Genomic DNA, 21,582 nt, shown 5'->3' with positions numbered 1-21,582 from the left:
TAAAGACTGGAAGAAAATGTAACAGTGTGTTAGTTGTGGTAATCTTGGTGCTAGACTTATGGGTGTTTTTTCTTGCAAGTTTTCTGTGTTGAAAAATGAATACTGACATGTATTAGTTTTATAATTTATTCATAAAAGGATTATTAAGTAAAAATATATTCTTCATTTATTTTTATCTTATTTCATCTCTCCTCCTGGCTTGTTAAATCATGCTGGGGAACTACTGTGTTTGTAATTGAAGAGGAAAAAAATAATGAAGAAACAAAATGCTATAAGTGGCTTAAGACAGGAGTGTCCCAAGCCTGCTGAAGTGACAAAGTACTGGGTACAGAGCAGTTGCTGCTGGTGCAGACTCTCTCTTTGCACCTAGAGGCAAATTCAGTAGACTTTATTTTTCAATATTTTGTCCTGACAAGAACAAGCTAAGCCAACATATTAACAGTGGTGTAATATTTAACAGAATGCTGACTTTTAAAGGCAATTTTATTTTCATTTTCCCTCTGACTCTTTTGTTTTCTCTTTCTTCTCTCCTACATCCCTCTTCACCCTAAGTTGGTGTTTTTAGGAACTCTGAAAGCTATTGAGTCTTGTCGTGGTTTTTTGTTTTGCGGGTTCCTCTGATGCTAAATCTGGAGCCCAGAGCATGGCTCTCAGCTTCTGGGTTGATACCCCAGCTATCATCTGCATTATAGATCTGGGTCATCCCAACATGCAGAGTGGCCCTTTCTTTGACTGAGCTGCTGAGGATACAGTGAGTCCCTCAATCATTCTTCCAGGGATTCTCCTTGTGCCCCATTTCCTTCCCTGTTATCTGTCCCATTTGGCCTTTGCCCACACTACTTGAGTTTTTCTAACTACAGCTACATTTGGTGGGTCATTTGTCGACTGTACTGTTCTATTTCAGTTCTGGTGACCAGCCCTGCAACTGCCTAACAAAGAGCTTTTCTGTGGTCATAGTGTCTTGTCAAGTTAGGCTCCTCTTTATTACATTCTCACTGCAAGCTGCAATTCAAATAGAGAATATTTATCCAAGTAGAAAGAATTTTACAGCCCCTATAGTGGTACTTTAGGTTAAAATTATAGTCGATTCATTTGCCCCTACATAAAGTGATTCCCTTATTACCAATAACTTCAATCGTATCAAGTAGTCATTCAAAACTATGCTTTCCTCCTCATTTTTTCCATCCTTGTGGCTTTTTCTCAGATGATCCTTCTGAAAGTGCTCTACTAATGTTCTAGAACAACAGAATTGGAGGCATCTGAGTACACTACAGTCCAGCAGGGCCACCTTTGTGGATCTCAGTTAAACTAAGGCCTTTCCCTTTTGCCCTAAAATAAAATCCTTTATTTATCTATTTATGAAGCAAAAGGTCAGTGCTTAATTTCAGGAGTTGTCTTAGGGTTAGTATCCGTTCACCAGACAGTAAATATCGACAGTATTCCGGGCACTCTGTTACACTACCACCTAAATTACTTTAGAGGATACATTTAGAATATAAGAAAATGTCTAATCTTAGAATGTTCTTTGAGATTGTTGCTTTCAAGGACAACTGGTATTGTGATAAAGGTTTAGATGGAGTTTGATTTGAATCTCTTTTTTTTTCTTGCTAAATATTAATTGTCAGACTTTAATGAATTATTTACTGTCCAAGGCTCAGCAATCTCATATATGTGAGTCTCAACATTCATATATATATATATTCAACTCTCAACATTCTCATATAGTGGTAGTATTATTGCTTGAGGTTTTTTGTATAGATTAAATGACATGGTATTTCCGGGCTTTTTTTTTTTTTTTTTGAGATGGAGTTTTACCCTGTTGCCCAGGCTGGAGGGCAGTGGCACGATCTCGGCTCACTGCAACATCTGCCTCCCGGGTTCAAGCAATTCTTCTGTCTCAGCCTCCCTAGTAGCTGGGATTACAGGTGCATGCCACCACTCCCAGCTAATTTTTGTATTTTTAGTAGAGATGGGGTTTTGCCATGTTGGCCAGGCTGGTCTTGAACTTCTGACCTCAGGTGATCCACCCGCTGTGGCCTCCCAAAGTGCTGAGATTACAGGTGTGAGCCAGCACGTCCAGCCAAATGACATAGTATTTCTAACATGATGCCTGACACATACTATGCACTCAGTTAATATTATTATTAGCATTGTTACTATTTCAAAAGGATTGCTTACATACTTATGTTCTTTGATTCCTTTTTTCATGAATATTTTGATTTTACATAGTACTTTAATATGTTTGTGGGTATGGAAGGAGGTAAAAATGCTGATCCGGTCCTCAGGGCACATGGACTTTGGTTCAAGCACTAACAGTAATTAGCCCCATCAGAGTTGAGCATCATGTCACTTCTCTCATATTTAATTTTCTTTTCAGTAAAATATCTTATGTCTCACATTGTTTTAATTATACTGATAATGATGGTGTTTGCAAATGTCTTAGAAACTGTACTGCCAATGCATTTTGCTCAACTTTTATTATCCTGATCATTTTTCTAATTCTTGCTTTTCTCTTCTTTGAAGGCTTTGTCTACTGAACCAAAAAATCATATTAATGAACCACATGAGTAAATTACATAGAAAAGAAGTTACAGAACATTTTTCAAAGAGTTTATTGACAGACCATACTCCCTATGATTTCCTTTCAACTAAAACAAACAAAAAAGCTTTCAAACACTCAATGCTGCTTTTTCTCCCAAACAGAACTATTTTTGTTCCCACCATCATGACTTTTATGTCTTCCATTTCACTCTAAATGTCGCACGTATTTTTTCACTCCATGGGACTGTGTTCAGTGTTATTCAAATGGATTGAGTTTCTAAGACCAAACATACCACCTTCCTGCTTAGCTTACTGTCCCCTGAATCCTGATGTTTTTGTCACATTTCCTCCCTCAATATATTGTCACCTTCTGAAAAACATTTTTTAAAACCACACATTCATGGGCTTCAGGCAATCCAGCGCATTCACACTTTGTGAAAGGGGGACCATGTCATTGCTAGGAGCATAGCTCTTTGTAGAAACTTGACCCTTAATTACTGCCGATTGCCTGTTTGGCTTGAGCTCAGCTCTGTGCTCCACTTGCCTGCTGTCCCCCTCCACATTGTGTCATTTTCATTTTCAGATCCACACCCACCTCTTTGTCCTGCTCGCCAGCCATTAACTTGCCTGCCGCTACCTGTCCCATACTGCTTCGCAGCTGTTATCTCACTGCCAGGCTCAGACCTCGAAAGCCACTCTTGAATTCACCTGCCAGGCTCAGTCTGGGCCCTTGCCCAGGTTGACGAGAATGAATGGACAGGAATTAGATGGCCTGCCACATGCTATCAAAGGTATTAAGTTCTCCCCTTGTCCCAGGCTAACCTGAAATATCAACGTGAAGCTTTTATGCCTCAGACAAATACAACCTTGGAGTTCCTGAGAGTTTGCATAATTTAAGAAGTATAAAAACATGTGTTGAAAAATTTTGACCAAGCCAATAGAATATGAGCTACTAAGACCCAGGTATTGAATAAAAAACCGAAGCTCCTCCAAATTACTTATAATACATTTGTTAATGCTCTGGAAATTTTCAGAAAAATCTGGAAATCTGGTAAGTTCTACATTTGAGATCTGAATTCCGTTACTCTACATATTTCTATAGAAAAAGTCCCACAAATGTAGTACAATCTTATTCCAAACTCAGTTCATGTCTCATGAAATTCTTATTGTCTTCTCTTCTGTCTACAAAAATCCTCAACTTTCAAGGCACAGTTCAACACCTTGCCACATCCACAAAACCTCTGATCAGTTCAGCCTTAGTGCAGGGGGACTAAATGTGTACTAGGCTTAATCTAGACAATCTGGACTTCTTCCCAGGATTTTCCACTTGCCAATGAAGTGACTTTAACTAGGCCACTTAACCCATGGTTCTCATTTTCTTCCTGTGTACACTGGGAGTGATATAGGCTCTGTCCAATTTGTAGTGTTGTTATAAAGATCAAATAAGGTAATCTATAAAAGTGTTTGGTGAACTATGATGATAGAGAAATGTAGGGTAGTCTTTCCTCCAAATGTCCTTATTCTCTCTATTATCTTTAATGTACAATTATAGAAAATGTGGTAACTCTAAATTGGAAAAAAATACATAGAGAGCTTTGGTCATTGTTCTACATTCTTCATATTTTTTGTGTGTTTTTTAAATATTTTCTTTCACACATGGATCAGGAGCAACATTCTTCACACGGAACCCCTCAACACCCCTAGGAAGTGGGTAATATTATTCCCACTTTACAAATGAAGCCACAGCCAAAAGAGCTTAACTAACCTGCCCAAGAACACACAGCTAATAGTTGGTTGAGCCAAGATTCTAACCCAGGCTGCAGTTTGCATTCTTTTTTTTTTCTTTCTGTTTGAGATGGAGTCTCACTCTGTCTCCCAGGCTGAAGTGCAAAGGCGCCATCTTGGCTCACCATAACCTCCACCTCCTGGGCTCAAGTGATTCTCCTGCCTCAGCCTCCTGAGTAGCTGGGATTGCAGGCATGCACTACCACACCTGATTAATTTTTGTGTGTTATTTTTAGTAGAGACAGGGTTTCACCAAGCTGGTCTCAATCTCCTGACCTCAGGTGATCTTCTTGTCTTGACCTCCCAAAGTGCTGGGATTACAGGAGTGAGCCACTGCATCCAGCCCAGTTTGCATTCTTAATCACCAAATGGTCTTACCTCTCATAATGCTCTATGTGATGGAGGGTATATGCTCCATTAATTTAACTTTATCTTTTTTTTCTTTTTTGAAATCTCCCTTAAACATACTAAGTCCCTCACTGTCTTCTCTGGATCTTATGGGAGATAAGGCAGAGCAACAACAGCAAGACAGGGTACTTTGCTAGTCTTTTCAGTGACTGCCTCTTCAGGCTGTAAAACATTCCTTCACTGTGGCCTCCCTAGCCCTCAATGGTCCAGAGGGCAAGTTTCTGGCTACCTCATCAGTTAGTGCTGTGTCATGTGGCTTGTCTCCTTATGTCTTATTTTATTTTTGGCTGTGACAGGTTCTGAAATTTACAAAGTTCTCTAGAAGGCAAATACTCTCTTATCTGGATTCTAGGCCTGGCTTTGGGGATCAAGCAATTCCAAGAAATCAACTTCCACAGAGTGCCTAGGTGAATCCGTAACCTCCAAGGAGGGAGGCTTCCCTCATGTGGGATACTGGGAGATTTCTTAGAATCATGATGCAGCTTCTGCCTGAGACTTATATGAATGAATGTGGATGGTATAAAGGGGAACTTCCTACTTCTCTACTAGATGGGATGTTTGACTGACAGTTTCACACATAATCCCCCTGCCAATGTTTCTGATTGTTTTCTTTGACTTGACTTTGTATAACCTCTGCTGCTTGAGTTCCAGCCATGCCCATACCTGTCATCTTTTTCCCATAGACCTTTGTTTGGAGGTTTCTCTGTCTCTTGGAGAGTTTTGCTTGCTAGAAAGATATGCTAGTACCTGGTAAAATGAATTATCTCTGTATGTAAGACCCATCTGAGAAGATTGTGGTTAGTTTTGTTTGTTTTAAAAATATATTTATTCTCCAACCATGTCCAACATTTCTAAAGAAATTCTAGCCACTTGTGGGCCAAATAGCTACTGCTTCCTCAGCTATAACTGAAAAATTAAAGATACAATCACTCCCTTTCAGGCATCACAAGTAGCTGCTTCCAGTCTGCAAGGTCAGGCCTGTCAGCCAACTGAACGAAATATGTTTTTGTGGATGCAGATTAGGTAATGCTTAGTGTCCACTGAGTGCATCAAACCTTGCTCCCAAGTCCAGTGGATAGGAGTGTCAGTAATTTTCCTAGTGCAGGTAGAGCAAGATGATGTAATGTAGCAGGCCCTGTGCATCATATAAGGATAATCTATATTATCATTACAATCTTAAAATCTGAGTGGTTGAAAACCATATGGGTTTGTTTCTGCATGGTCTTCATGCTACCTGTTCATCACAGGTCCTCAGGGTGTTCTGGGTATTGTAGTCATTCACAGACCTGGATGGTGGATGTTACATTTCAATATTGACACGTCAAGGGAGAGGACATCTTCAGCACTGGCTCTTCAATTTTTACCTGCAAATGGCATGTCACATTTGCTTAAATACCATTTCTTAAATTTTACCTTGTAGGTATTATCAACCTTAGCAAGAATTCAGAAACAGCATAATGTGTGCATTATTGCTGTTCATCAAGAAAAAACTGATTTAATTTGCTGTTTGAAATTTAAGCACTGCAATGAATTGTACTGGTTCAAAAAAATCACAAAAGAAAATAGACAGGAACTTCTGAAAATAGACTGGCTAAATTTTTCAGAACATTGAATCTGTTTTTTGTTGTATACATGTATTTCATGTGTATAGAAAAAGTCACAATTCTAACAGAAGAAGCATAATGGATAGATGATAGTGGGAGGTGGGTGAAGCCTGCAATTTTGTCTCTCCATGTTGCTTGAAAGAAATCTTTTTCTACAGTAGTCATATATTACTTATGTAATTTTAAAAGACAAAGAAAATGTATGGGGTGAAGGAAGGAGTAAACTGATTTTTCTCACCTCGTTAAATATGCCTTGACATATATTTAAAGCACATCAATCGGAATGGGTACCCCTTAGCCTACCTATCTCAGATTCTGGGAGGTGTTACCTCACCTTCCTTCTCTGTTTCAGGATTAATCTGCTGATGCTGGCAGTCATGCTCCTTTCTGTACCGTTTTCAGTAACAGCTCAGTAATTTGCCTCTATTCTTCCCTTCCCTCTCCCAATTGCCTCTCTCTCCTTCTTTATGGGATATTCATTCCCTGATTTTAAAATTGCCGACCATGCCTTTGCCTTTCCCACTATTCCTATTTTATTTAGTGAAAGAGAAAACATAGTAAATGCACATGGTACTTGTAGCTTCACCCTGGTAATGGCACATGTCACTTCTCACATTTCATTAGCTAAAGCAAGTCATATAGCCACTTTTACAATGGGTAAAATGGTATGTGCCTTCAAAAAAAAGTATATATATGTGTATATGTGTGTGTGTGTGTGTGTGTGTATACACAATAAAAAATTGATGGACAGCATTTGTGATGTGTGCATCTTCTCCTCCAGACACCTAGGTCAAATATTTATCTTTAGACTGTGTTATCTAAAGTGATATACAAATTTGATGATCTCATGTCCAGTACTTTTCCTTTAGTATTTATTTTCCTTATTGTAATTCACTGGCAACCAAAATGTTAAATAGAAGCAGTGGTAGTGGTGGCTTTGTTCTACTCCTGATTTTAACAAAAATGCTAATTATTATAAAGAAGGTTTTTATTTTTCATGATGTTAGTTGTTTTCCTGCAAATGACCTATGTTAAGTTACAGAAACTTCTTTCTGTTTTTAGTTTATTCCATATTTTGGGCCTAAATAAATAAATCCTTTAGTCAGGATTTTGGTCCTAAATAAATCATACGACTTTTTCCCTTTAAGATATTTTATGGTCAATTATAGTAATATAGTTTCTAATTCAAATCAGTTTTGCAAATCAAACCAAACTTGGTCAGGAGACTTAATCTTTGTATACATTCCTTGATTCAGCTTGTCTATGTTTCATTTAGAATATTTTTTGTATTTATATATATGAATGCAATTGGCCAGTAATTTTTTCTTCTCATATATTCCTGTCTTTCCTAAATATCAATGTCATATTAGCCTCATCAAATAAGTTGCGAGAAAGAGAAAACTATATAAATTGGGAAATAGGCCCTCTTATTGCTTTAATAAGAGGGTAAAGATTGGAATTACATTTTCCCAGAATGTTTGGTATAACTAATTACATCACTATCTGGACCCATCGTTTTCTTTCAGGGAAGAAATTTAACAACAGACTGCTTATTCAGTGAATAAAATGATTTGTGTTTAATATTTTCATTTTTTAAATAATTTATTTTCTTGAAGTATAATTGGGATCAAGTGCACAAATCTTGTGTATAACTTGATGAATTTTTTTCAAATGTGACCACCTGTGTAACTGCAACCCATATTAAGATACAGAATACTATTCACGGCACTCCTGCAGGCTTCCCTGAACCCATTCCCATTTGATCCTCTGCCCTAAAGAGAGTATTATTCTGACTTCTATCACCAAAGATTAACTTTGTCTATGTTTGAACTTATGGAATCAAACAGCATGTTCTTGATGTGTCTGGCTTCTTTCACTCAAACCATGTCTGTGAGATTTATCCACGTTGTTCTTTGTAACAGTAGCTCATTTTTCTTTCATTGTGTTATATTATTGAATTGTATGAATATACCATAATTTATTCATGCATTCTGTAGTTGATTGATTGACATTTGGGTTATTTCCAACTCTTTCTTCTTAGAATCAGCTTAGGTTGGAAATTGTTTTAGGAATTTGTCTAATTTGTTCAAGAATTCCAGTTAATTGTCATAAAATTATCTACAATATTTTGTTATATTTGTAATCACATTGTATCTGTAGTTTATGCCTCTATTTTTATATCTAATATTACTTATACACCCACTGTTTTTTATATTGGTCAGTTATGCCAGAGTTAGTCAATTTTGGTAGTAAATCCATGGGTGCCAAAATACCCAGGAATAGGGGATACCCCTTGTTTCTTCTCCATTAATAGAGCTAAGCCTCAAGCACTTGAAAAACTAAGCTGATTATAGGCTTATTATAGTAACCTTTTCCAGACTAATGAGCAGAACTTGCTTATAGTTGTCTAACTAAAACATCATTTTCTTGACTTTTTCAAAACAAGAAAATCCTGATGCAATATGACTTGGTGTTTTTACAACTAGAAAAAGAAGTTGCTAGTTACTCTGTAGTAGCTTGCAAAATGTTCACAAATTCTTTCCGTTCCTGTTAGCTGTGTTCCCCTTTGCAGTGCGACTTTGCCATTCAGTCTTTGATAAGGGGAGTTGATTTCAAAACCCTTGAATCTGTGCTAGGTCACACGACTTGCTCCAGCCAATGGAACATTAGCAAATGTGATGTAAGCAGAGGCTTGAAAATACTTTCACATTAGGGCCTCCCACGTTATGTTGCTGGAAATTTTTCTGCTGCTATCAGAATGAGCCTGGAGTAGACTCCAATGCCTGTCAAACCAACCGCTAAATGAGTGAGGACGAGTCAGACCATCCAGCCCCAGACAAGCTTATGCAGACCAGAACTACCTGGTGAATCCACAGAAATGTCAAGAAAGGAAATAGCCCATGGCTACATATGTTTGTTTAACTAGAGGTGCCACCCATATACATCTATTTTCCTTTTAAAAAATCTGTACTTATTTCCCAGGCACTTATGGGGTGATGGAACTCTTAGTGTCTAATTCATTTATCAGATGCACCCTCAGGATTGATAGCCCTGAATTGCAAGGGTTGAGGGATATGTGAATCCATTGTTTGCCTTTGCTAATAATAGGCAGAGTTTCTTAATGTGGACTAGAGTTGCTAATCTTAGATTATCCATTTGAGTCATGATTTCCTACTATACAAAGCAGGAGTTGTTATGGGGTAGAAGAATTTTTATCCCAGGAATGACAAAGATAAATTGAAGCACTACAGCAAAAAATTAGAGTTAGACATGGACACGTAGAAGGGAACGACAGACTCTAGGACCTACTTGAGGCTGAAGGGTGGGAGGAGGTGGAAGATTGAAAAACTACCTATCGGGTACTGTGTTTATTACCTGGATGATGAAATAATCTGTACATCTAACCCCCATGACATACAATTTACCTATATAACAAACCTCCAAATGTACCCCTGAACCTAAAATAAAAGTTTAGAAAAAATCAGAATTAGTTCTTGGATTCACAAGATATAAAGAGAAGCCAGCCATTGAATACCTTGTTTGAAAATAGGTTGACTTCATGTTTTGTAGCAGGTCTGAATAATCCATTTGTCTAATTCACTGTGCTCTATAATACCTATTTTCAAAGATAGTTTCCCAAGTTCTGAGAAGTCCTTACATATTAGCTGACTTTATACTAAAATTTGGGTTAAAAAAATTTTTTTTTTAGAGACGGGGTCTCACTCTTTCATCCAGGTTAAAGTGCAGTGGTGGTGTGATAATAGTTTACTGCAGCCTCGAAATCCTGGGCTCAACAACCCTCCCACCTCAGCATCCTAAGTAGCTGGGACTACGAGTGTGTGCCACCATGCCTGGCTTAATTTTTTTTTTTTTTTTTTTTTTTTGGAGACGTGGGATTTCACTATGTTGCACAGCATGGTCTTGAACTCCTGGCTTCAAGCAATCCTCCCACCTTGGCCTCCCAAATCCCTAGGAGGCACAAGTGTGAGCCATTGTGTTCTGCCCTAAAATTTGTTTTAAATTAAAGTTTTTCTGGTAAGAATGTAATAGCGTATTTTGACAAAGGGTGAGAAAGGCTTCTTCTGGAAGCAACTAATGCTAATTGATAAAATTGATATATAAATGGGTTGTGGTTTCCAGCTCTCTTCTGGGAGAGAAATAAAAGGGAATCTAAGAAAGAACAATGTTGGTTTTTCTCTGGCTGCTTTACTAACAAGAAACACCATGAAACATTTCTCTCATTTCTAAACATTCCTATAAAAAAGATAACTTATAGAGAACAAAATCACAATTGACCAGTTATTTCCCAAACAAATTTTCCATTTTTACAATACAAAGGGAAAGCTACAAGTATTAGCTGATTTAGAATATTTCTCATCTAGGATGAGATGTCCCAGATGGCAGAGTAGAGAGAGTTTTGGATATAATTGAAACTCTATAGAATTGGTGGCAAATGTGCACATATACACACACACACACACACACACGTTCCTATCCAATTAAGCAGCCCAAAAGTCAGCAATCCCATTGCTTCTTTAGTTTAATTAAAGTCACTGATTTTCCAAACCCAACATTTAGAGATCACATCAGATGCTACTCATAATGTAAGGAAACGTGTATTATGGAGAGGGTATCCTGGGTGAAAGGTACAGCAACAACTGAATAGTCAACTGAAACTTCTATCAATGGGCCAAGCTTTGGGAGCATCAATATATAAAAGTTTAGAATTCCATTTTGTATCCTCTTCTCCCCCAAAAAGAAAGAGCACTGGAAATTATTCCTTGTGTGGTGTTTAATAGTGGTAGATCATTTTGATTAAGGAATTAAATGGATTGAGGTGCATGAGAGCAAGAAAGAGGAGGGGCAAGGGGGGGGATTATAGGATAAGGTGTACTGCTACTTTAAAATTATGTATGCATGATCCCATCCAGGTCCCTCCCACTGCTTGAGGTACCAGCAGAAAGCTTGGGCAGCTCAGTTCCAAGAGGGCCACCAAGCAGACCACGCTCTGAGCTTCAGGTAACCAAGTGTTTGCTGTGCAGAATACTTTACCTGGGCACCCAAGTCTTCCTTCCAGCATTCCTGCTGCTACAGCCTATTTGCTGAGTAACCAGGGGTTACAGCAGCGTTGCCAGGCAACGAGGGACAGCGGTCCTGTTGAAGAGCCATTTGTCACACTGAGGGGACTGGTTGAAATGCAATAAAGAAATGGTAACTCAGCTTATTTATCAATACATTTACTTGCACAGTATTAGGGATCCATGTGTAACCTACAAATTCATAGTCATATGAGGAAACACAGAAACATTTTGCTAAATATTAAAGCATAGGACAGACAGATGGTGTTGGGTTTCTAATCAGCTTTACTCTGAGCTTAAAGTTGCTGCACATGCTGGGATAAGGGGAAAGGCCCAAAGTCCTTTGCCAGCTTTATTTTGGGCATCTGTAAGTTAGCTCTGGGTTACAATGTACAGTGCATGTGAATAGAAAATCTACAAGATTCTTTTCCCTGTTAAGTAGAGCTGGTAATGCCATTGCTAATTCCCTGGGGTGAAGTAACAACTTAAAATTATTGTGTGTGTAATATATTATTAATAATTATATATATATATAAAACACACACACATATATTATATAAATATTTATGTATAACTGGTTATAAATATTACTGGTTGTCCTGTGAACTTATAAAGTGCTTGATTTGCCCAATGCAATCAAGAGATTTACCAAAAGGATGAGTATTTTACTCTGAGCACTGTGCTTCAAAATGTTTTTTGAGAAGTTCAGTAGTGTTGCTTCTAGGAGCTCAAAGTCCTCAGGCCTGGGATGAGCTTCAGTTTTAAAGGTGCAGCAGCTTTCCCTTGACGCCCTACGTTTTTGATTCCCAGATACCAGCAGCTACTCATGTCTTCGCCATTGCTAAGAACGTCGTTGGTATTACCTTACTCTGAGAACGTGTCTGCAGTTTCCAGAAAATGGAGTATCGCAACATCACTTAAAGTACCCTGCTTCAAAGTATTGCTGGCAAGTGGCATGGGCCTGATTATTTGTTTAGAAATGCTTTATCAGGAGGAGAATGCTTTTTTGTAAACATGAATTGCCCAGTTCTTTCATTGGGCTCTGGCTTCTTGTTTCAGGTCATTGAAATGTTGATCTTTGCCTATTTTGCTTCAATATCCTTGGCTGAGTCACGAGGTCTTTTCCCAAGGCTGGAGAACGTGGGAGCTTTCAAGAAAGTTTCCATCGTGCCAACCCAAGCAGTATGTGGACTCCCAGACCGAAGCACTTTTTGTCACAGCTCTGCTGCTGCTGAAAGTATTCAGTTCTGTACCCAGCGGTTTTGTATTCAGGATTGCCCATACAGATCTTCACACCCTACCTACACTGCCCTTTTCTCAGCAGGCCTCAGTAGCTGCATCACACCAGACAAGAATGATCTGCATCCTAACGCCCATAGCAATTCTACAAGTTTTATTTTTGGAAATCACAAGAACTGCTTTTCTTCTCCTCCTTCTCCAAAGCTGATGCCATCATTTACCTTAGCTGTATGGCTGAAACCTGAGCAACAAGGTGTAATGTAAGTAGTAGTGTGGGTATAAGCTTTCATAGGTCCCAAAAACCAGTAGTAGTGAAGACCATTTCAGCCTGAATTCCAAACCGGAAGTGAAGGCTATATAGAATTCATGGTATTGAAGACTAACTCTTCCAGTTGTTTCCCCAGTTAAAATTTTTTTCTGTTCTATGGATGAAATGGACCATGAAAAAAAAATGTTAAAATAGTTTATCGAAGGCAAATGTGTTTATGCAGGAATCATTTATTTTCTATAGCTTAGCGCGACCTTTGATCTTAGCCTTCAAAGCCTAAAGAAGACTCAGAGTGAGTTTTAAGGCATGGAAACTTGTAATTAATACAAATAATTAATATTTTCAAAGTCTTGATCTGGGTTTATGTAATCAACATTTCCTTACTAGGGTATAACATTTTCATTAGGCAGATAGTTCTCCCAGGCTTTGGGACTGTTTTCTTCACCCTCGTTTCCCCAAGAAGAGCTGTTTGTTTGACTCATGGAAGATGTTCAGTAATATAAATTGAATATATAAATAACCCTCCATCTCTAAAAAGATATAGCTTTTAGTTCTTTATCTTGTGGTATTTTCATTTTCCAATTAGTTAGGAAATATGTAGGTAAGTGTGAGAGATTCTCAAAAGCTTTCATGCTGTTCATCCCAGAGAAATGCCTTCAATGAGTCTTGGTCTTATTACTGCCATTTTTTGTTATTTAATCACCAGTTTTTCATTCTGTAATCTTTTCTCAAGCTGATATCTAATGAGTTTCTCCTAAATATTTATCGCCAACTTGGAGATTTTAATATATAGGACAGTTTTGAGGAATTTTTGCTTATCTTTTGTCTTCCTAGAGGGCTTTTGGCCCTTTCTCTTGTGGCATTTTCTGTGTGTGACAGCGTTGGCTGGATATCTAAAAACTTGTGAAACAAACCAGAAAAGGATTACAATCTCATAAGCAAATAGGACTTAAATGTCTTTGGTGTTTAGTTTCAATTTGCCAAGTGAAAGTTGGCATGTCTTCATTTTGTTTTAAATTTGGATTAATCACAAAATTAATCACAAACCATTCCCATTTCTACATCTCTCCTCAAAGAGAACCTTGTTTTCTTACTGTTTGAAATTCTAGTAAATTCAAACTACTCAGTTTATATAATGAGCATCTGAAGAGTCTTAAAACATTGTCTTTTGACAAATAGGGCTAAGATAAAATATCCTTCTGAGCTTGTAGGGACATATCTGTACCAAATTCATCTTCTATTGACATCATTTTGTATAAATAAGACAGAGAAGTATTTACAGGGTTGGAAGAACATGGTTAATGGTTTTGAGAGTTCCTTGTATCAAGGTCGTTTCCATTTTCAAAATTAAAATACCTCTGGGAATTGGGGGAATTTCGGGGTGTTTGCACTAGATAAGTAAAACAAACAAAACATGGATTATCCAATTATTGTTTATTCAGGAGCAGAATAAATCCAGTTCCTAAATATTTTGCTACCTGCCTTCCTCTCACATTTATTATCTACCAAAGCTAGTATGTTTACAAGCAAACAAAATAGCAAGGAAGATAATCAATAACATATTAAGAAATGCATTTTCAGTAAGCTTGGGGAAATAAGTCTGCATTTGGTAAATACATTCTTGAGTAATGGTCGAATTCTCACTCGTAGATTTAAACGGAAGAAAAATGAATAGGGGCAAACTCTTTTCAGGTTAAGACCTGATGGGCAGGGATAAAAACAAATTCACTTCAGTAAATTAGAAATATTCAACTACTGAAGGGTTAAAATATAATTTGCAGTAGAATTTATATAAAACTTTTATTTCTACTTATACAAAACCTTTATGTCATCTAAATCTATTTGCCTAAATTAAAAATATACTTGCATTCATAACTTTATACCAAATATACATAAAAAATACAGTAAAATTGTGACAGTAAATGAGGGACTATTAGTGTTTTACAATCTTATTCTTACCTCCCAACTCAGGAAAAAAATAGATGCAAGTGATAGATGCAAGTGAGAAGAAAGTATGTGTGAAAAACGTGCCCTTTAAGGAAAGTTTTAAACCATCTTTAGCAGTAATTCTTGATTGGCTCAATTTTATACATTTGCCTCTCTGATACTTCCTACCAAATTTGATCACAAACTCATCATTTTTTGAGAGACTACTGTATCCTAGGTGTTTGTGTGTGTATCCTCAGAATACTCATGATCTAAATGATCTAATGGAATGTACAGATAGATGAGTGCTATTACCTAGGCAGCACAGTGTGTTAAATGAGCACAAAGTGAGACCCCTCAACCAACCCTGAGCAGGAAGAAGGGTGCCAGGACCAAGCATAATCATTCAGATGCCAAAGCTAAGTAGGAGGTAACTAGGTGAAGAAGAGAACTCAAGGTCTGAAAGGTGTGTCACTCTAATAAGGGTAGAGATAACTTAAAATAATTTGATAACTGCCCTGACACAAGACCTGGAAGTTTTCTGAAAACTCTTCTACTTTTTCAAAATCTTATTTCACTGTGTTCTAGAAGGCTGAATGACCTTTCGCCTCAGATATTTAACATTATCTCAGTACCTCAGTTGGACTGTATGGTCATGGAGAGGTAGCCAGTCATCTTACAGACACTGGCTTTGGCTTTGGGCCAGTTGATGATGGGGTGAGTAGAGACTATAGCTGTCCATTCTTCATTTCACCATGGGAATTACATAGAGTGATTCTGACTTCAGGGGTACCAATTTAGAGCCTTCCATGGACACTAAATTTGCTTTACATTAAAAAAAATTTTTGCACTGATGACTTAATACTCAAGTGGCCTGTAGTGTGTTGCACCACTTCCTCTAAAAGAAATAGCAGGAGAACTAATGAGCCAATAACCTAAATGTTAGTTTTGCAGAATGATTCAACCACTTTAGTTTCCATCATGAATCTCTAATGAAGGGTGCTGAGGCTCTGGGGAATATATTGTAAATAAGAATTCTATTTTTTATTGAAATAAAGGGGCTTCTTCATTGGAATAAAGCTTTCATTGAATATAATGACATTCAGGCACTTATTCATAGTACACCATTTTGAGCAAAGTTTGAGGTCATTCTAACACCACTGTAACTGCACAATACCTTAGCATGTCTTTTTGGTTGGATGCTGACCTTTTCTCTTTTCTGGTTGCTTCCTAAGGTGTGTTATAGAAAGGACAGTAGATGGGCAGATTGTGTTCAAACTTACAATATCTGAGAAAGAGACCATGTTTTATTATCGCACAGTAAATGGTTTGCAACCTCCAATAAAAGTAATGACACTGGGGAGAATTCTTGTGAAGAAATGGATTCATCTTAGTGTGCAGGTGAGTAAAATAAAAAATATTTAACATTTGGTTAAACACAAGGATTTGTCTTCCTTTCTCTCCTTTAAATGGCATCTACTCACAAAATCTGCAGCAGTATCTTTTAGATTTCAGGTGTGTATAAATGATAACTAAAGAAGAAAAATATTTAAATGACCTAATGATGTATCTCTTGATATACTAGCATTTCCTCCCCCAAAATTGCTGTAAAAGCTCTCACAGAAACTTAAAGACAATGCTATCTGTAATTACAATATCCTCAGAAAATTTTTGTTTTCTTGGGTTCGTATATTTTATTTTGTTTAAAAATGTGTAAGGGCTCATTTGATGTCTGGTACTAATTTTACTAGTCATGGGTGTATTAATACCCCAGCTTGATTTTTACATCTGTCTTTCTCAGATAGCAGCTGATGATGTGAATAAAATTTGTCTGTTGCATTAAAATGGTGACCTTAGAACCAATGAACTTTACACTTGAGGCACTCAAAAGGTGTTATATTATTATGTTAGTTGTCAACCACAGTTTGTATGAGCCTTAGAAGCTGCTAAAGGCTGAGAGAGCTGTGACATGTCTGGTATTTACAGTCTCCAGAAGAGAGGCACAGTTCATCCTTTTGTTTTTTCAGGACACTGGAATGGCCCAATACAGTTAAAGCCACACCTGCCTTTCAAACCAGGTGTATTAGTCCATTCTTCCACTACTATAAAAATACCGGAGACTGGGTAATTTATTATAAAGAAAAGAGGTTCAATTGGCTCATGGTTCTGTGGGCTATACAGGAAGCGTGATTCTGGCATCTGCTCAGCTTCTGGGGAGACCTTAGAAAACTTACAATCATGGCAGCAGACAAAGGCTGAGCAAGCACTTCATGTGGCCAGAATAGGGAGGAAAAGAAAGAAGGGGAGGTACTTCACACTTTTAAACAATCAGATCTCATGAGAATTCTATCAGGAGACTAGCACTAGGTGGACGGTGTTAAAGTACTGATGAGAAAACGCCTACATGTTCCAATCACCTCCCATCAGGCCCCACCACCAAAGCTGGGGATTACAATTGGACATGAGGTTTGGGTGGGGACACAGAGCCAAATCATGTAACTTGGGGTGCTGGGTACCACAGTTTCCAGTATGAGCTCTCATATGAGCATCCATCCAGTGGCTCATGTGAACCTCATTTGAACTAGAGGACATTTACATCCTTGTTCATTTTATAAAAATTATCTTTAATTTCTCACTTTTTTTTTTAATCGTGAAGCAGATAATGAGTGTGCGTCCTCAGAGGGTCTTGATAATTGTTCATTGTTTTGGCTTTCAGATACTAAGATATGAGTTTAGCAAATGTGATTGGCATGGGTCAGAGTTTTCATACACAACTAGGGTTGAAATGATACACAAAGGGGACGTCATGTCTGACGTCAAGCCTTGTGCATAGGACATGATGGTTTCCGATTCTCAATGCTTATTCTCCATGTGTTCAGTAGTTAACAGATAGGGGACCAATTTGTCCTAGTCTTGAAGTTTCCATTGTCTTGAAGTCTCCATTCTGCCCGCTGACCAGTCCTACAGAATTGGGTTTTAATATTAAAAACGTAGAAATAGAAACTTTTAAAGACAGTGCCATCTTTGCAGAAGATGCCAAATAGATATGTTTGTTGCATATTTTTGTATCAACAATGACAAAAAAAATTACCTTTACTTGCCTTTATTTTGTGTTATCTGTGAAACTGTGCCATGTTTTGGCAGGCAGTAGTACATTAAAAGCTTTACAAAGAAAGTTTAAAATCTAAATGCAGAGCGGTAACCATGACTGAATTACTCTCTTGGGGATAAAATGCTCTTAGAGTGCCTACTGAAATCAGCATTATCATTTCAATACATGTCAAATATGAGTCATTTCCTAGTTTAGGCAAAATTTCTCCATAAATCTTTAAATCTTTCTCTTCTTTCAAGAAAAGGTTAAAGTACTTATGATTTAATGAGACTGCTTTATTTCATAACTGTTTGACTATCAAGAGAAAACTTGTCCTTTTCGATTTGTACACTCTTTTATTTATTTTTTGCATAAGTTTTAAACTATTCTGCATTTTATATTAAAACTACAGAACTAGGCAGTCACAAAATGTTAGAAAACCATTCAGATCTGTCATTTAATCATCTAGCACTTATTAAATATTTGAGGGGTACGCAGCATTATGGGAATCTGGATTTATTCAAATGAAAATTAAAGAGCAATTATTTACTCTAAAATGGAGCTCTATATAAGGTTCCTTTATATTGGACAACAGTCTGAATATGTTTAAGGTATTATGAAATTTATAAAAATCCATATTATAGATTTTTTTTTGAGACAGAGTTTCTCCCTTGTTGCCCAGGCTGGAGTGCAATGGCATGATCTTGGCTCACTGCAACCTCCGTCTCCTGAGTTCAAGAGATTATCCTGCCTCAGCCTCCGAAGTAGCTGAAATTACAGGTGCCTACAACCACACTGGCTAATTTTTTGTATTTTTAGTAGAGAAGGAGTTTCACCATTGTTGGCCAGGCTGGGCTGGAACTCCTGACCTCAGGTGATCCACCTGCCTTGGCCTCCCAAAGTGTTGGTATTACAGGCATGAGCCAGAGTGCCCAGCCTAGATTTTGAAAAAGGAATGTACTAATTACTCAAAAGTTGTTATAAGAAATAATGGAGGTCAGGCGCAGTGGTTCATGCCTGTAATCGCAGCATTTTGGGAGGTAGAAGTGAAAGGATAGCTCGAACCAGGAGTTCGAGGCCAGCCTGGGCAACATGGCAAAACCTCATTTCTACGAAAAAACACCCTAAAAAAATTAGCCAGGTGTGATGGTGCATGTCTGTAGACCCAGCTACTCAGGAGATTGGGGCTAAAGTGAAAAGATCACCTAAGCCTGGAAGTCAAGGCTTCAGTGACCCATGATCATGCCACTGCATTCCAGCCTGGGCGAAAGAGCAAGATCCTGTCTAAAAAAAAAAAAAAAAAAAGTGACAGGAAGGACAGGAGATTAGGAGTTGGGAAATCTGATTTGGGTTATGCTACTCTGTAGTCTTAAGAATAAAATTTATAGGAATCCATATGATAGTTGTTTAATAAGGAATGTACTAATTGCTTAAACGTTGTTATAAGAAGTAATGGAAGCTGGGCACAGTGGCTCACACCTATACCCTGCCCGCCTCGATGTCTCAAACTGAGTCATTTGACTCAGTTTTCCTATTTACATAAGAAGATTGAACTAGATGAACAAAATGAGGGCCTTTTGAATTCTTCATAAACAAGTAAGTGGAGTGTGGATTGTAGCACAACTCATTAAAGTATGGCAAGCTGTTGAGTTGTGTAGGGTTATTTAGATAGTAAGTGACAGAGCCAGCCCCATTAACCAATGATCAGTCTTGTGCTTTTTTTCTCTTTTCCCATGCTGCTTGGCATTTACATAAAAACATTTTTTTTGCTAGATTTTATGGACAAAATATAGAGAAATGTAGATTGTTACTATTCCATTGTATAACTGCAAGAACATTTCCAGAAAAAATATTTTAGTATAAAATGTAACTTACTGTTGCATGATTATATAATGCATCCAAACTCCATTTAATTTGGGGATTAGGGACTTTTATCATGCTGGGCATAGGATAGAACAAATGATGAATAATCTTGTTTAGTCAAGTTTCAAACTACAAACCTGCACTTTATGTATATGTGTATTTTCACCCATCTTCCAAATGGCCACAAATTGATGAATTTATGTAGTGTGTGTGTTTCTGTGCATGTGAAAAAATAAAACATACAACTCTATTCGTGGAATGGCCCAGAAACCAGAATTTTAGTTTGTTGCTTATAGTGATTTTTTACTGGTTAGCTTATACCTGGTGGCATAAAATTAATTAGCAGATCTCAACTTATGCTTTATCTCAGACAGTTCACTTGTATCAGCTTTCCATCAGTAAAATCAGAATTCTAATTTACCAAAATCAGAAAAAAATGATTTTAAATAATTAAATATCTGGGGGAAAAGATGTCAGGAAATCCAGACATACCAAAATTGGAAATCGAATTTCCTAAACAAACAAATAGACAGTATGCTCAATATTGCTATGGTAATGAATCTCACAGCTTTTATTCCAAAACTAGCATTTTAAAGTGTCAACCTGTTGGAAAATGATTAGTGTTTAAATTAATATTCATTTATGGACTTGAATCTGACAGGATTGCCAATTGAAATTTTACTTTGGGGTTTAATATATTGGCTATTTCAAATTATATCAAGCTAAAATTCATTATGTCATTTTTTATACTAAAACTAGAAAAATCAATTCATAGTTTTTATTATCATATAGGGAACACTGATCATATTAGCAAAATTTTTAAAGCTTAGTTTTCATATTAAATCAGCACATGCTGTAGTTATAAGATTTCCTTTGGTTACTCTTATAAAAGTTTTGAAATATGTAAAAAAATTTACTTTAGCATTTCGTTATGGATTGGTAGGTAAAACAATATGGAAATAAGTATATGTGTTTAGTGGCATTTCATTTAAAAGTAAAACTTTAGGGTTTTCTTTGACAATATATTTTGCCTTAAGCAGTTCCACACATTTTATAGCGCAAATAGCGTCAAAGAATCATCAGCATAGTCATCCTTCTAGTAATTATGCAGAATTGCAGTAAAACAATTACTACGATTTGAAGCTGATGAAATACTACAGCTGTGGAACCAAGAAATGATTTAGCATTGGGCTTGTTCACATTTTCTATGCTATTTTCAGGGCTCCTTGATACATTGACAATTCAAGAGCCATAGATGACTCTAGGTACAATAGTGTGAAAAAGATCAGTTCTAATATGATACAATGAAGAAAAAAATGCATGGGTAAATAAAGTTTTAGGAATCAATAGATGAAGGATAGGAGTTTCATAATCATAGTTCATGAAGTATGCTCTTTTGATTTATGTATTCAATCTAAGAAAGAAAAACTATTGATAGTTCTGGAGGAAAACAAAATGCAATTTAACCAACATTTGTTAGAATAGATAAACCAAGTCTCTCAATTAATCTCTGAACTGTATGCCCATGCGCACACTTTATAAAGGTGTTTCCATGTTCCTATTGATTGAGGGAACATAAAACATCCATGTCACCTTATGGAAGCCTCCTCATTCAGTTCAGTAAGCTCTGTGGCATAGAATTGTCATAGGAATACCATCCCAGCCCCACTCCCACTCTAAGAGAATCTCAATCCATATTATTTCTTTAATATATCATTGCATTTAGCTCTGACTCTGTGTGTGTGTGTATGTGTGTGTAAGTATGCATGCATATGTGTG

General features: G+C 37.1%; 1 protein-coding gene across 1 annotated transcript in view; it reads left to right on the top strand.

The window, feature by feature from the left end:
- The window catches only part of USH2A (usherin), an 843,890-nt gene that overhangs the window by 25,009 nt on the left and 797,299 nt on the right, over positions 1–21,582 (top strand). Inside the window, exons 2-4 of the mRNA XM_031015607.3 lie at positions 11,270–11,549; positions 12,227–12,915; positions 16,085–16,250. Of these exons, the coding sequence (XP_030871467.3) occupies positions 12,431–12,915; positions 16,085–16,250 (651 nt within the window). The 5' untranslated portion in view covers positions 11,270–11,549; positions 12,227–12,430. The remainder of the gene's footprint in view (positions 1–11,269; positions 11,550–12,226; positions 12,916–16,084; positions 16,251–21,582) is intronic.

The sequence above is a fragment of the Gorilla gorilla genome, chromosome 1 (genome assembly GCF_029281585.2).
Source record: "Gorilla gorilla gorilla isolate KB3781 chromosome 1, NHGRI_mGorGor1-v2.1_pri, whole genome shotgun sequence".
NCBI classification, from domain to species: domain Eukaryota; kingdom Metazoa; phylum Chordata; class Mammalia; order Primates; family Hominidae; genus Gorilla; species Gorilla gorilla.
Note: the sequence above shows the minus strand (reverse complement) of the source record. Positions and strands in the feature narration are given on the sequence as shown.